General features: G+C 37.9%; 1 protein-coding gene across 1 annotated transcript in view; it reads left to right on the forward strand.

Annotated features, from left to right (window-relative positions):
* Positions 1–16,320, forward strand: part of CWC27 (CWC27 spliceosome associated protein homolog) — a 238,280-nt gene extending 221,960 nt beyond the window's left edge. The window contains exon 14 of the mRNA XM_003785866.2: positions 15,867–16,320. Within this exon, the coding sequence (XP_003785914.1) occupies positions 15,867–16,029 (163 nt within the window). The 3' untranslated portion in view covers positions 16,030–16,320. The remainder of the gene's footprint in view (positions 1–15,866) is intronic.
* Positions 16,321–16,884: the final 564 nt, after the last annotated feature.

The following is a 16,884-nucleotide window of genomic DNA, read 5'->3' on the forward strand; positions in this document are numbered from 1 at the left end:
GGGGTGATATTAGGCCAGGTTTAGACCTGGTCATCCCCAAATGAGGGAGCTAGCACCTCCAACCCCTCTAGGGAGTGGGGGCCAGGTGGTCCATGTGTGCAAGGCTGCCTGAGACTGCCAGAAAGGAACCCTGTCCTGCCTTCTGGTCCTCACTGGTGGAGAAGGATGCAGGCCGAGAGGTGGGTCACGTTGGACCTGTATCTACCTACCTACCTCCAAACTTCAGTGTCAGCAGAAGAGAATCTGAACTCTGTAAAATAGTTCAAAGAGGTTTATTCTGAACCAAGTTTGTGAGACCATGACCCAGACAGCCAACCCCAAGATTCCTTGTGTCATAGTCTTGCCACCCTGGTTGGGTTATAGTTTGGTTTTACACTTTAAGTCATAAACTAATACGTGGAATGGTTTGATCTGAAAAGGTGGGACTTAGCAGTTGTAAATGGATTTAAAGAATCTTTGATTTGTAATAAAAGAGATGAAGTGTTGTCAAAAAAAAAAAACAAAAAAAAAATAAAATGTAGCTTAAATCCAATGATTTCCTATGCATTTTCTGTCTAGATGATCTGTCAGTGCTCAGAGTGGAGTGTTAAGGTCATTGACTATTACTGTATCAGTGTCTATCGCTCCCTTTGACTCTAGTATTATTTGCTTTGTATATCCAATTACATACATATATATTGTTATATCCTTTTGCTAAATTGATCAATTTGTCATTAAATAATGACTTTCTTTTATTGTTTTTGACTTAAATTCTGTTTTATCTGATATAAACATAGCTACTCTTGCTCACTTTTGGTTTGTGAGGACTGTCTTTTTTCACCCCCTAACTTTTAGTCTCTAGGTGTCTTTACAGGTGAGGTGAGTTTCTTGTAGGCATCATATAATGGGATCATTTCTAAATCCATACAGATAGTCTATGTCTTTTAAGTAGGGTATTTATTCACTTAAATTCAAGGTTATTATTGACGATGAGGACTTACTTCTGTCACTTTATTAATCATTTTCTGATTAGTTTTTATATTCCTTTTTCCTTTCTTCCTCTCGTATTGTTTATCATTGCTATTTGGTGGTTTTCTTCAGTGATATTGTTTGACTCTTCTGTTTCTCATTTGTATATCTACTCCTTTGTGAGTTTTATATTTTCGAATGTTTTAGGATTGAAGATAGCATTGTTTCACTTCCAGGTTTAGAACTCCCTTCAGCATTTCTTGTAGTGCCAGTCTAGTGGTGATGAATACCTTCAGTTTTTGCTTGTCTGAAAAAGATTTTATATTTCTCCTTCATTTTTGAAAAGATAAATTTGCTTAATATAGTATTCTTGGCTGACAGATTTTTTTTTTCTTTCAGCACTTTGAATGTAATCATCCCACATTCTCCTGGCATATAAGGTTTCTGCCAAGAAATAGTTTGTCTGATAGTATTTCCTTATATGTGACTTCATGCTTTTCCCTTGATGTTTTTAGAATTCTCTCTTTTGTCTTTGACTTTTGACAGTTTGATTAAAATGTACCTGGGAGAAAACTTTTAGGGGTTAAATATATGTGGGGATCTTTGAACTTCCTATATCAGTATGTCCATATGTCTTGCAAGACATGGAAACTTTTAAACCATTACTTTGTTGAATATGTTTTCTATGCTTTTGCTCATCTCTTCTCCTTCTGGAACTCCAGGAATTAAATATTTGGTTGCTTTATTGTATCCCACATGTCACATAGGCTTCATTCTTTACATGGCTTGTTTGAATTCACTCGAAGTAAATCTAAAAGTTTATGAATTTTGTGTTAGTTATGCTTTCTTAAAATTGTAATAAGTGTCAAATATTTGTTAGCATAGTTACAAAATTGTCTAGAAACTATTTTGGTCTTTATTTTTTAATAGCAGTATAGTACCTGCAAAAGTATCAATCATGTTTAGACTTCCACATGTTTTAAACTAGGAGCTAGGAATCTGACTTTAGCTTGATAACTAACTCTATCACCTTCAATGACTTGCCTTCAATTGCTTATCTATAAAGTAGAAGAGAGGGGGGAGAAAAGTTTTTCATATCTAAGGAACCCAAGGCTATTTACCAAAATTTCTGTTCGTTCAGTATTAGGGCTAGATATAAGTGCTCAAAAATCAATGCCATGAAATAACCATTTAGAAAACATAATGCCTAGCTCAACCGGCTAAGGCGCCAGCCACGTACACCTAAGGTGGCGGGTTCGAATCCCCAGCCCGGACCCGCCAAACAACAATGATGGCTGCAACCAAAAAATGGCCGGGTGTTGTGGCGGGCGCCTGTGGTCCCAGCTACTCAGGAGGCGGAGGCAGGAGACTCGCTTGAGCCCAGGAGTTGGAGGTTGCTGTGAGCTGTAATGCCACGGCACTCTACCCAGGGGGACAGCTTGAGGCTCTGTCTCAAAAAAAAAAAAAAAAAAAAGAAAACATAATGCCATATTTTGAAAGACTCTGACTCACCAAATATAAATTATCTAGAAATAAACTTTATAAGGAGTTATCAGAATGTTGATGTAAATTCAAAAAACTGCAACTTATTATAGGAATAAATAGGTATACTATGTTTCTAGAATACTTAATTTTTGTGTATATATATGTGTGTGTGAGAAAGAAACAGAATCTCACTCTATTGACCTCAGTTGAGTGCTGTGGCATCATAGTTCACAGCAATCTCAAACTCTTAGTTTGAGATCCTCAAGTGATCCTCTTGCCTCAGCTTCCCAAGTATCTGGAACTATAGGCCCTGCCACAACACTCAGCTAGTATTTTTAGAGATGGCGTCTTGCTCTTGCTCAGGCTGGTCTCGAACTCCTGAGCTCAAGCAGTCTACCCATTTTGGCAGGATTACAAGCATGAGCCACCACACCTGGCCACTGAAGAACAGTGAAAGAGTGAATGTGTATTACTCATATTATGAAAGTTATAAAACAAAATAACATTTCTGTAATTCTCAGTTTTTACCTCTGAATGGCTTATGGTCTAGTATTGGAAAGACACATTTAGAAATATACATATAAATCTACAAGGTTAGTTGAAATTAAGTAAGTTAAGTATGTATGGTGATATACACTAAAAGGGTTATGCAGTATAATAGAGTACTATAAAAATGATAAATACTTATATAAGTACAGCATATATGCAACAAATACATGCACTATCATGGACTGAACTGTCCCCTGCTCCCAAAAAATTCATGTTAAAGTTCTAATGCTAAATAGGATGCTATTTGAAGGTGGGGCCTTTGGAAGGTAATTAGTTTAGATAAAATCTTGATGGGATTAGTGTCAGTATAAGAAAAGGAAAAGAACAGAGCTTCCTCTCTCTCCACCAGCATGCAGGGAAAAAAGAGCAGGTGAGGACACAGTGAGAAGGCAGCCCACTTCACCCCAAGGAGAGAGACCCCAGCAGACACAGACACTGCTGGCACCCTGACCTTGAAATTCTGTCTGATGTCACTCAGTCCATGGTATTTTGTTATGGCAGCCTGAGCTAAGATATACACAAAGTACAGAGTAAGTTAAAATGATAATAAATGTTTGGTCCACACTTTGCCATTTGCAAAGCCCTTTGAAGTCACATGTTTGATCCTCACGCTGACAGCATGAGGTAAATAAAGTGTACTTTGCATCTTCTCTTCACAGATGAGGAAGCAGACACCTGAGAAACAATGCAACTTTCCCACAATCACAGCTAATGACCAAAGTGTAACTCAAACTCAGATCTTCTGAGTTCAGTCCACAAAGGTTTCTATTGAAAATGTTACAGAAATTCAAAGGCAAGAGAGCTTCTCAGGCCGAGGGCAGTCAGAGAAGATTTTTAGGAGGAAGTGGAATTAAACTAGGCTTTGAAAGGACCAGGAGTATAAACCAGTGGGCAGGGGGTAGAAGGACATTCCGGAGGAGTGACATGCGCAGAGTTTGCTGCGGCCTGTCTGTGATACAGAGCAGGGTGTAGTCCTTTCAAAGAATCAAGTGTGGGCAAAACTTGAAAATTGTTTTGTCTTCCCAAAATTTTCCTTTGAAAACAAAAAAAGCCTGCATTTACTTTTCAAATACCAATCTTTCAAGCCTTCCCATCCCCCACGAAGCAAAAAAAAACTTAAACCATATCATTGAAGTTTGTGATTCATAGTCCCACAGAATGGCAACCTTACATAATATCCAGTGGGTATTTATAGTTGGGTTTCTTAAGAATTCTAACTTAACAGAGAAATGAGACGCCGTCAGTATATTACACTAACGCAGTGCAGACAACTTAAGCATATGACAAAGTTTCACAAATTATAGCAATGTCTTTAAACTCCTGTGGGGAAGGCAGTTTGAGGACAATATATGGTTTTCCCCATCTCAAAGCCTAATCATACACAAGCCAAATTCAGTCTTTAAGCAGTTTAATTGACCCATTTAAGAAAAATGTTGGATTTTCATACCATCAAGTTAGTCATAGTAGAAACGCTCTTGTTTCACCTTTTTGAGTACGTACTAGCCTTTTCTCTAGAATCATGGAGTTTGAAAGGTAAATGACTTAATTGAAAAAACCAAGGATTTATAAATATAATTGCTAATAAATTAGAATTATGTATTACTACTATCAAGGAGCAAGGTAAACAAAACCAAGATTCTAGCCACAGGTTTTAGAAGTAACTGGCTGCCTAGAAACTTTTATTTACTCAACAAACATTTATTGAGGCCATTCTTCCTCCAAAGCATTATAATACCAGTGTTACTGGTGCAAAGGCCAATAAAATAGAGCCAGGCACAGTGTTGCACACCTATAGTCCCAGCTACTTGGAAGGCTGAAGCAGGAGGATCACATGAAACCAGGAAGCTATAGTGCTCTATGATCACGTCTGTAAACAGACACTGCACTCCAGCCTAGGCAACGTACAAGAGGTACCCCCCTCAAAAGTACCTGTGACCTAGTGAGAGAAACAGCAGTTATGCTGTAGTATGAGGAAAACTAGACTAGAAAGATAGTCAGGATTCTTTGAAAGACAGAACAGGCCCTTAACCCTGGAGTAGAAAGAGGCATCAGGACCATTGCTAAGAGGGGATGATACCTTAGCTAATTGAAGGGAAAAGAAAACTGTATGGTATGCAGAGAGGCAGCAAGGGGGCAGGATAGTCCAGCATTCACTCAGGAAACTGCAAATGATTGGGATGTCTGAAGCAGAAGATGTGATGCAGAAATCATGTGGGAGCTTAGAGAGGGGAGCAAAGGCTGGATCATACAGGCCAAATAAGTAATTTGGGTTGCCCTGTGTAGACAACAGAGAGCCATCAACAGATTTGAAACAGGAGAGTTTTCATGGCTAGATTTGCATTTTTGAAAACTACATATAGCAGAAAAGACCTGGATATCATCATTGACTACAAGGCAGTCATTAGCAATTTGATGCCTGAGAGGAAATTGTCAGATGTCCACCTTTGCAGGGGCAGGCCATGGGCCCTGGGCTCGTAGCCCTCTTAGACTGCTAGCTTAATGGGCTGAATGGGTGTCTCTACCTAGCATCCCCATCTTAGGAAAAACAAAAAGACACTAGGACTGAGACTTCAGGGAGTGATGATTAAAGACAATAAAGGGATAAAAATAGATAGTGGAAATTAAGGAACTTCTCTTTTAGAATTGATTTCAAGGCCATCCTGGTAGCCATGCAAATAATCATTATGTCCATCTATTGGTTGCATGTATTAAATTTTATACTCCAATCTGATTTTTTATCTTCCTTACTAGATCTATCCTTGAAATAACTTGAAATTTATTCCTCAATTTAAATCCATCTTCACAGGATGAGTTTTTTACAGGGAAAACATTCAAGAAAGCAACTAGTCAACAATTTATTAGCTACAAGTTTCTCAGCCTTCAGTATTAGAGACTGCCTGTGAAACAGGGATGACAATAATCTCTTTTTTGTCTCTTCCATCTACAGGGTTGCATAATGAAGTTCACAAGCTTCTCCTAGAAAAAGCGCCACACACCTCATTGCTGAGTATCACTGAGGTCGCCTTTGAAGTACTCATCTTGGTCAGTGGGTGACTAGTGATATTTGGCAATGAGGATGAACCAGTTTTTCTAGAATGAGTTTGCAAACTTAATTGTCAGACTTCGTAGTTATTGGGAGGATGCAACCAGACAACTGGGAAAGCTTTTTGCAAAATGCTGTGTTGGTGGGTGTTCTTATTGTTGTCTCACACTTTGTAGGCAATTACAAAAGGTGCATTTGCCACACCATGGTGTGTGCTGGTGCTCTCCCTAACAGACTATTCACCTCTGGCTCATATTTGGTTTTGTGTCACCAGTGTCTAGCATTGACCTCATGCATAAAAAGCCTTTAGATGTTTTTGAATGAATACTGCACTTCAGAGTATTCAGTTCAAATAATTGATTCACAGGCCACTTAGGATTTTTTCAAGTATGTGAGTAGTTTATCATCAGGCTCCATGTCTGCAGGGGCAGTAACAATAGCTGATGAAATCAATCAGAAAGTATAAAGATTCTTAAACTTTAATTCTATGCTCTTTACTGCATTTAAAAATAACCAGGAATTTTTTTTTTTTAATTACCAATGCTGAGATCCCATCCAGGGTTAATTAAATAAACATCCCTAGAGGTGGATGCCTCACACTGATAGTTTTCAAAGCTACCTGAGTGACTGTAACATGCAGCTTGCATTTGATGTAGCTTTAAGAAATATTGCTTTTTTAAAAAATCCTCTCTTTCCAGTTCTACATTAGGTGCTATAGGAGAAGGAAAAGACCATAAGGCATGCTCCCACTGCAGTTTATTGAGAAATAAAATTAGCAATCACTGGTGTGAGTGCAGTGGAAAAACTACTATCAGTATGTGTGGGTTACAAGAGGTCGTGCGAAGGTGGACTTGGGCTGTGTGTGAGGCTTTCTGCCTAGTCTGGTAGATAGATGTTTTAGGGGGTTTATCATCAAAAGAAAAGACTTCCCTGCCTACAAAAGGAGGTCAGGCAATAGTTTAGCAAACCTTCCAGTACCAGCCAGCAGCCCTGGGCAGTACAAAGGGCCTGAAGGATTCATTCCCAACACAAATCACCATGCTCGGCACTAGGAATACGACCGTGAACAGGAGTATATTCAAACTGTCTCAGACAACTAACAGTCTGCTCACAATTAAGTAAACTGACAATTACAAAATGGTGAGAGTTGGTGAAAGAGATGAAATAAGGTTGGTGAGATGGGAAGCAACTGGTTGTTAAAAGGTCTTAAGAGTCAGAATGAGGTATTTATTTCAGTTTAATATGAGAGCCTGGGGTAGGAAGGCTTTTGATGTCAGAAGGCTGCATTAATTTAGCTATAATCAAATAAGAGTACATTCAAGAAACGTCAACTAGACATACTTAAATGTACATTATTTTGTAAAAATGTAACTGCTACGTACTTAATTATTTTCAAAAATGAAAACTATTTGTTAGTTTTTAAGTTAACCTTTTAAGAACTTTGTTGTGTCTGCTATTTTTATGGAACACATTTGAACATGTGGTTGCAGCGTGGAAGTCAGTTGATCCTCTAAATGGATATCAGTCATTTGTGACCTTAAGGGCATCTTGATTTGGGTTAAGTAGGAGAATGGAGATTCACATCAGTTAGTAGTTGAAGACCAAGAAAGCATTGTTTGGGCGTGTTGCCAAAAGCATGGGTATTCTGCATTTTCCATGTTTCAGTTGGATCTTTCCTAGCATCAGATGATGACTTTAAAATGTCATCTATTAAGAGCTCAATAAGTTCCATTTGTAGTTCTTTAGGTGCCTTGGTGAGATCATCTAGGTGAGGCTGATATGCTGTTTGAGTCTGATGTCGTGATTCTCAAAGTCAGTGACCCTTTCATTGTATTCTCCAATTAATAGGTCTATAACAGCTGCGTATTCTTCACACAATTCACATATATCATCCTGCTCAGCAGTGACTTTCTCTAATTTGGGAAAGTAGTCATCAAAAATTTCCTTTTGAAGAAATGTTTTGGAAAAATAGCTTTTTTCTAAATATTTGGATTTTTGCCACATAGCATATGTAGACATAGATTTACCTTGCAAGGAAATATTCAGGTCTTTTTGATTTGACGTGGTATCACACACAAATGCTGCATTCCTATAGAAATCTTTCTTCAGTAATTCATATTGCTGAATCCTGTTCTTCATAAAATGTAAATGTTCTTGCAGAGATAAAGTTTTAGCTAACATCTGTTCCGTAATAGCTAATCTACTTTATTTTTTTATTTCACAATATTATGAAGGTACACGTTTTGGTTACATAGTTTGCTTCCATATTTTTTAAGTCAAAGTTGTATGTGCACCCATCACCCAGAAAGTGTACAATATACCCATAAGATGTGAGTTTACCCATCTCCCCACCACCTAGTTGAATTCCATTGAGTTTTGCTTGCATATTTGTACGTAAGTGTTGATCATCTAGTTCCAATTTAGTATTAAGTACATGTGGTGTTTGTTTTTCCATTCTTGGGATACTTCACTTAGGAAAATGGTCTCAAATTTCAACCAGGTTGTTATAAAAAATACTAGGTCACCATTTTTTTTATGGCTAAGTATAATTCCAAGGCATGCATATACCACATCTTATTAATCCACTCATCTATTAATGCCTATTGGTAGGCACTTGGGTTGTTTCCACATCTTTAAGACTGTGAATAGTGCTGCTAGAAAACATTCAAGTGAAAGTATCTTTATGATAAAATGTATTTTTTTCCTTTGGGTAAATACCTAGTAGTGGGATTGTTGGACCAAATGATAAGTCTACTTTTAGTTCGTTGCAGTACCTCCATACTACTTTCCATAGAGGCTGTGCTAGTTTACAGTCCCACCAAACAAGGTAGGAGTGTTCCTTTCTGTCCACATCCTTGCCAGCATCTGTTGCTTTGGGACTTTTTAATATGCACAATTTTGTAAAAATTGAAAAAATATATATATGTATACTATTCTCACTGGATTTAGGGTACAGCTCAATGTGGTCTTAGTTTGAGTTTCCCTGATTAGAGACATTGAGCATGTTTTCATGCGCGTCTTGACCATCAGTCTATCTTCATTTGAAAAGTTTCTGTTCGTGTCTTTTGCCTGCTTCTTACTGGGGTTGTTTGATCCTTTCCTGCTGATTTGCTTTGCTTCTGGTTATCAGCCCTTTATCTGATGTATAGAATACAGATATTTTCTCCCATTCTGTAAGTTGGCTATTTGCTCTGTTGATTGTGTCCTCAGCTGTGCAGAAACTTTTTAGTTTCAACAGGTCTCATTTGTTGTTGCTGTTGCTGTGATTGCTTTGGGGAGTCTTTAATAAATTCACTAATGTACTTCAGAATGATAGACAAATCCACACTGAATACTTCTTCATTCAACTTCAGTATGTTATAAAACTGATGATGCCCTGTTGCATTTGCACAGGTACAGTTAACAGTGTTTATAACTTGTTGCAAAGTGTCACTTAAAATAGTAGCTTTAGCAGAGAGAGTTTGCTGATATAAAATACAATGAAAAAAAATGACAGCGTCTGGATCTGCTAATACTTTTTTAAATCTGTGCAATAAACCCTTCATGTTTTCCTGTCACAGAAGATGCACCTTCTGTACATACGCTCATTATATTAACCAAATTCAGTCCAACTTCACAAAATTTATCTTGAAAGTTCTTGAAGATACCTATTTCCCATTCTGCTTTCAAGAGTACCCAAAGCAAATGATTCTTTTTAGCAAAGAAATTCTTTTTTTATGGCTTGGCACCTGTAGCACAGTGGTTACGGCGCCAGCCACATACACCAAAGTTGGCAGGTTCAAACCCGGCCTGGGTCAACTAAACAACAACAACTGCAACAAAAAATAGCCAGGCATTGTGGTGGGCGCCTGTAGTCCCAGCTACTTGGAAGGCTAAGGCAAGCAAATCGCTTAAGCCCAAGAGTTTGAGGTTGCTGTCAGCTGTGACACCACAGCACTCTACAAAAGGCAACATAGTAAGACTCTGTCTCAAAAAAAAAAAAAGAAGAAAAGAAATTCTTTTTTTATGACCCAAATTAAGTATAAACCCTGCCCTGAGTCAGCAATGTCAGTTGATTCATCCACAGTGTTTGAGTAATATACATTTTCCTTTTGAAGTATTGCATGGAATTGTTCTATTAAGTTGAAGGCTAATTTGTACTGCCAATCAGTTATGGTTCTCCTTGAGAGAAGCAGTTGTTTATACTTTGAAACGTAATCAGGGCCTAAAATATCCTACAACTTCAACAATGCATTTTTCCACAATGTCTACACCACTAAATGGCTTCCCTTTTTTTCCCTAGTAAATAAGGTACTTTATCAGTTACTTCAGTGACATTATTTCCATGTATTATTGCTACTTAAAAGAATTATCTTTGCATTTGCTTTTCATCTTTTAAATTCTGCAAAACAACCTTTCATGCCTCTCCCTCTAATTCTAAATATTTGTGGTCCTTATCAGTGTTATAATGCTGATGGGCATTGAATTTCTTTAATGTTGATATTGCAGTATCACAAAGCAAGCAAGTCATCTTAACTTTAGCAGAAACAAGATAATACTGCAATTCTCAATCCTCATTAGAAAGTCTGTTTTCTCCCTTCAGTGTTCTGTTGGTCTTCTTTGACATGATGGGCTATTAGACAGAATTTAAAAACACTGTCAAGCTGTACAACTATTCACAAATCTTCCTTTAAACAGAAACATAGTGCACTATTGTCAAAAGCTGATAACAGACTGGCATTCTCAACTCCCATAAATTCTCACCAACCAGCCTCATGTACTAGCAGCGCCAGTCAAGGGGGAAGTTAGACTAAATCATGAGTGTAGCAGCTGTCAATTTAGCTCTTATGGCTTACTAATGGTCTAATTGCGCTGGTTGACCTGACACCTGAGAGTATTATTTCATTGAAACTTATTTTTTATTATTTGGTGGGTTTTTTGTTTGTTTGTTTGTTTTTGTAGAGACAGAATCTCACTATGTCACCCTCAGTAGAGTGCCGTGGCATCACACAGCTCACAGCTACCTCCAACTCCTGGGCTCAGGCGATTCTCTTGCCTCAGCCTCCCAAGTAGCTGGGACTATAGGTGCCCACCATAATGCCTGGCTATTTTTTTGTTGTTGCAGTTTGGCCAGGGCCGGGTTTGAACCCTCCACCCTCGATGTATGGGGCCAGCGCCTTACTCACTGAGCCACAGGCACCACCCTATTCTTTGGTGTTTTAATTATGTTCATTTTAAAAATAACATTGAAATGTAATTGGCAAACAAAATGTATCAATAAAAGTAAAAGGATTTGTTTTGTAAAATTGGATTCAGTCAAAAGTCCACATGTAAGGACCTAGAAGGCCCCATGTGGCCTTAAGGTCACAGGTTCTCTACCCCTGTGACGGCAACCAGCTCCTGATCAAAGGAATGATAAAAAAGCAATATGTAAGAAAGGTTATTTTAAAACTTTTGGAAGAATTTGAGGAGAGAGAAATTGTACAGATATACTGTTGTACACCTCCAGCAACCAAAAGTTTGGGTGATAAGTTCCTAAATTAGGGTGCCTAGAATATGAGCAGGAATGATTTATATAATTCCTAGTGAAAAAAATAGCTGTTTACATTATATAGGCATAAATACTTTATATGCATTGTAATCAAAAATGAATTGCTATTATTGGAATTCTATATGTGTCTGAGAATCCGTTCCTCTCTTGCTATTTTCCTTTGATACAAATTACTATCAAATCTTAATATATTTTACAATTGCATAAGAACTTTAAAAACTGGATATCAAGTTATTGAGGTTAGGATCCAGGCCCTTTTTAAGGAATCAGTTGTTTACTTTTGTTTATAATTTTATGTAATCTCCTACCCAAAATAAAATCTTTCCTATCAAACACAAACTCTGTGAAAATATTAATAGTAATAATTTTATACAATCCTGTACCCCCCAAAAAACCTCATCTATCAAACACAAACTCTGTGAAAATATTAATAGTAAACTTCCATATTTCTTAAAACACACTTAAGTCATTGTTCTTAATTGAGAATCTGAACCTATGTAAAATTTTTTAAATCAGAACTAAATTTTTGTCTTTGCCTTGAAGTGAACACACTCTAAACTTTTTCATATGTAAATGATGAATGTGTAATTGATCCCCAAAAAATTCACTGCTCTTGTTGGGCCAATTCCATGACTAACCACAGAATGGATAGTATTGAGTTGTTGGGACATAGAAGATTGTAAACTACCAGACCCTCAATACTGGAATTAAGTCTGTATTCTAAGCCTGCATGTGTATCCTCATAGGAGACTATAAAATGCGGGCTTGCTTTCAATTCATGCAGTCTGTGATTTATGAAGGCACGTAGGTCAGGAGTTTATTATGCTGAAAATCATAATAACAGTTTTGTTTTGCTTTTCAAAATGAAGTGACCAAAGCATGTTGAAAGATAAATGGGTGAAGCTTTGATTATGCTTTTATTTCTATTAAAGATTAAGTTATTATTGCTGAGTAACCAGCCATGCTAAGTATTATGATATAAAAGCTGAAGTAGTTTGTAAGCTGATAGCCCCTTCTTTCCTCTGGATTTAGGTTTGTTATTAATCAAAATGTTGGACTTGTTTAATGCAGTGGTGTATGAAACAAATAGTTGAAAAAGACAGCTCCTTTAATTTACAGCTTTCTGGGTTTTTTCAAATTTATAAGGAAATCTGTTTCTTCTCGAGGACTTTGTGCTGTTGTTCATGTGTCTAGATTTCATTTCTTATCCCACAGCTAACTAAATCTCATAGTTACAAGATTCTTATGTGGCATTGAAAGGAAGAAGGTGCCTTTTTTGTTTTTAATTGACAAAATTCTCATAAAGTGATTTCTGAAACATGAACAATCCCACTATTACATGGATATTACAAAAGCTCATCTGTATTTTTGAGCAAAGAATGGGATAATTATTAAAGAGAAGAATATATACAGAAAGATATTAATAAGTTAACTAAGATAACAAGGTTTTTGGATATCAATCTAGAGTACTGAATAAAATTGTTTTAAAGGACATCTGATTCCAACTTCTTCCTAGTGTTGGCTTAGGTATCCATACCCCCAGCCTCTAAACACAATTGCTAAGCACTTACTGTAATGCATTATAGGGGTCTAGGCTCCAACTGATGTGTGACAAAGTACCTTTAACAGGACAATCTTGTCACTCTTCTAAGCTTATTTGTAATCCGTGTTAATATATGTAAAATTCCTAAAGAGTCCACTTTCTATTACAGCATAGATTGTAACACGTGTTAAAGAAAAAGACCACCTCTTGATACTGAAACAAAAGCTTAGTTTATTACTCAGATTGAAAAAAAGAGCTCTGTGTTTGAGCATAATGTCTCTAAGCAAAGCAGGTTGCAAATATTATATAGAGTTTGGGGGTCAGGAATGTTTAGAAGTTGACATCAGCCTCAGAAGCGCCATTATGCCAAACAGACTTCTGTGGAGTGGCTTACTTTCAGAAGCATGTTCACTGCGGGGAGTCTGCTGCTGATTGGCCAATTTTCAAAAGGACGAGGCTGTCACTGGTTAGTTGGCTGTCAGAGGTACATTTACTGAAGCGAGTTGTCATTGATCATTTAGACCTAGGTGAGTCATCATTAACTGAATAAATCAGGTTTAATTGTTTCTCCACCTGATTCTGGTGGTTTACTTATATTAATTACTGTGGCTATAGAACAATCAGCTTTTTTCTGGGAGTTAGAGATTGTTTTTCTTTAAGAGGCTAATACTTAAATATTCAGAAAGGAAATTGAAAGCACAGAAAAATCAGACTTTGCATTGATTGTATGATGCACTGGTGTTTAAACTAAGGCAACGGAAGTATAAAAGGTCAGCAGCTCTCACATGTGACAAGGTATGTTCACATATTGAGATCAGTTAAGAAATTTGACACAGATAATGTGTTATTAATCATACGGTATAGAAATAATGACTGTGATTTACCTCATTTAGTAAAGTAGATCCTAGATCACCCATGTGATAATATCCCCCGTACACACCGCATTCCTAAGCTTTCTCAAGTGGGGTGGAAGGAGGTAGGAATAGTACATAAGCCTCAACTTGTCAGCCCTGCTGAGCAGTAGCTCCCATACCTTTAGTACTGATGGTATCATTAAGATTTTGACATTTTGGCTCGGCGCCTATAGCTCAACCGGCTAGGGCGCCAGCCACGTACACCTGGGGTGTCGGGTTCGAATCCCCAGCCCGGACCCGCCAAACAACGATGATGGCTGCAACCAAAAGGTGGCCGCCAGTTGTGGCGGGCGCCTGTGGTCCCAGCTGCTTGGGAGGCGGAGGCAGGAGACTCGCTTGAGCCCAGGAGTTGGAGGTTGCTGTGAGCTGTAGTGCCACGGCGCTCTGCCCAGGGGGACAGCTTGAGGCTCTGTCTCAAAAAAAAAAAAAAGATTTTGACATTTTATTTCCCTCCCTAAATATTCTTAGGATTCTTCAAAATCTGGGTATATCCATTCGAATTTGCCATATAAGTAAATGACTCATCATCTGTGCTATTGCAGTGGGAAAAAAAGAGTAGGGGGTTTCCGTTAGTGCCTATTGCCCCAAATCTCTGCTTATGGAAGGCAAAAGAAATTGTCATATTTGGGTTTTGTCTGAGAGTTATAACAGATGTATAAGGAAGTATTAATCCTATAAAGCAGTTTAGCCCTGTCTGCTGGGATGAATTGTGTACATCTATATAAAGTGTTATTTAAATAACTGGTATAAAAACTTAATAGTTTCATTTTTTTGTATGAAATCTGAACTTTCCTCATTCCAAACTCATGCAACTGCTCTGAAGTCTAGTCTTTTGACTTCCATGTTTATGCCTGACACCTCATAGTGGAGCACAGCTAATTCCTGTGCATTTCCCTGCTCCTAGCAATAGCCAGCTTATGAGCACTTGAAGTCCAAGCACATGTTGATCTTAAGACTATTATTAAGCTTTATGGCTCTGCTCCTGTAGCTCAAGTGGCTAAGGCTCCAGCCACATATACCAGAGCTGGCAGGTTCAAATCTGCCCGGGCCTGCCAAACAGTGACAACTACAACCAAAAAATAGCCAGGCATTGTGGCAGGCGCCTGTAGTCCCAGATACTCAGGAGGCTAAGGCAAGAGAATCTCTTGAGCCCAGGAGTTGGAGGTTGCTGTGAGCTGTGACACCACAGTACTCTACCCAGGGCAAAAAAAACTTGAGGCTCTGTCACAAAAAAAAAAGACTGGTAAGCTTTAGATAAAGTAGGAGAGCAAGATGGTTAGATTTGTTGTAATCAACGGTAAGAGGAAGACATTAGTCCATAGAGTTATGCCAAAAATTTAGTTTCCTTTTGTGCGAGAAAGTATATTTTTAGCCCAGAAATGCCTTAGAAAAGGGAATCATAACACCATTTCAACATCACTTTTAAATTTTCTTAATGTATTCCCTACTCTTGACCCATTTAATCACTAAAAACAACAAAAATCAGATAGGACTGGCTTATTATCTGGACTTTTGCTCTGCAAGCTGGCTCACTCTGGCTAATGAGCTGCTTAAAGAAAGCAGAGGGGAATATTCTAGGTAGAACTCTTTAACCTCCCGTCAGAGGAGGGACCCCAAATGAAGACTGAAGCAAAGAGACTCACTACTAGAAATACAAACCAGCAAATGAACTCCAGACATGTTTTTCAAATATAAGACTTTTCTGAGCTACTGCTTTCCATCTCGTATAAGCACCAGCAAGCAAAAAACCCATCTTGGTGTTCTGTACCCTTCTGTTCATTATGCCAGCAATAGTGCAGTATAGAATTTCTACTTTGAAAATGCCAAAATCACCGAACCTCTCTCCCTCTTTAGGATGTCACATGTACTTCAGTTTGAGGATAAAAGTAGAAAAGTGAAAGATGCAAGCATGCAAGACTCAGACACATTTGAGATCTATGACCCTCGGAATCCAGTGAATAAAAGAAGAAGGGAAGAAAGCAAAAAGCTGATGAGAGAGAAAAAAGAAAGAAGATAAAATGAGAGAAATGATGACCGGAACTTGCTGGAAATGTGCCTGCAGTAAATGGCCTGGTAACAGCCATTGCTCCCACAGCATCACTTAGGGGTGTGAAAAGAAGTATTTTTGAACCTGTTGTCTGGTTTTGAAAAAGAATTATCTTGCTTTGCAAATTGTAGAGTGATGTAAGCAAATGCTTTTGGTTACTAGTACCAAATGCTTTTGGTTAATGCTTTTTTTCCTGTTTGACCTTTTATATTGCTAAATCTGAAATAAAATCATTTTCTTTCCAGTTTACTTACATGTTAACCGTTTGTAGACTGTATGTGTCCTTGTAAATACCCTACATATGTGTAGCCCTCCTTTTTAAGATTTTTTTGAACAATTGAGGAAAAGCTTCCTGGCACTAACTTTGGAATATAATTAAAAATTTTTAAATGTAAATAAAAATGTAGAAATATTGATGCTTTAAACATAAATATCTAAAAATAGCCAAGCCAGTATAACTAAATCGCCTGATGCCTCTTGGGGTATCCAACCTTTTTTTCCTCTACTGCACTGTGGAAGAAAAAGCGTCGTCTTGGGCCACATAGTAAATACACAAACACTAACAAAAGCTGTCAGCAAAAAAAAGATTCCTACATACTTTTCATAATATCCAACACCGTAGATCAACAACAGAAGTCCTCAAAAAATCAGCATGTGGCCTACTGGCGACAGGTTGGCCACCCCTGCATTTTGAGGAACCCCCCAAGTGAATGTCCACATCTCCATGTAGGCTAGCTGCTGAGTTTTATGGATGTGGGCAAGACATTTGAATACACAAAGCAACGTTAGCCACCTCAGTGCACACCCAGCCTGACGCCCGCCCCT

Source organism: Otolemur garnettii, unplaced genomic scaffold (assembly GCF_000181295.1).
Source record: "Otolemur garnettii isolate 467f Iridium unplaced genomic scaffold, OtoGar3 scaffold00017, whole genome shotgun sequence".
Classification (NCBI taxonomy): Eukaryota; Metazoa; Chordata; class Mammalia; order Primates; family Galagidae; genus Otolemur; species Otolemur garnettii.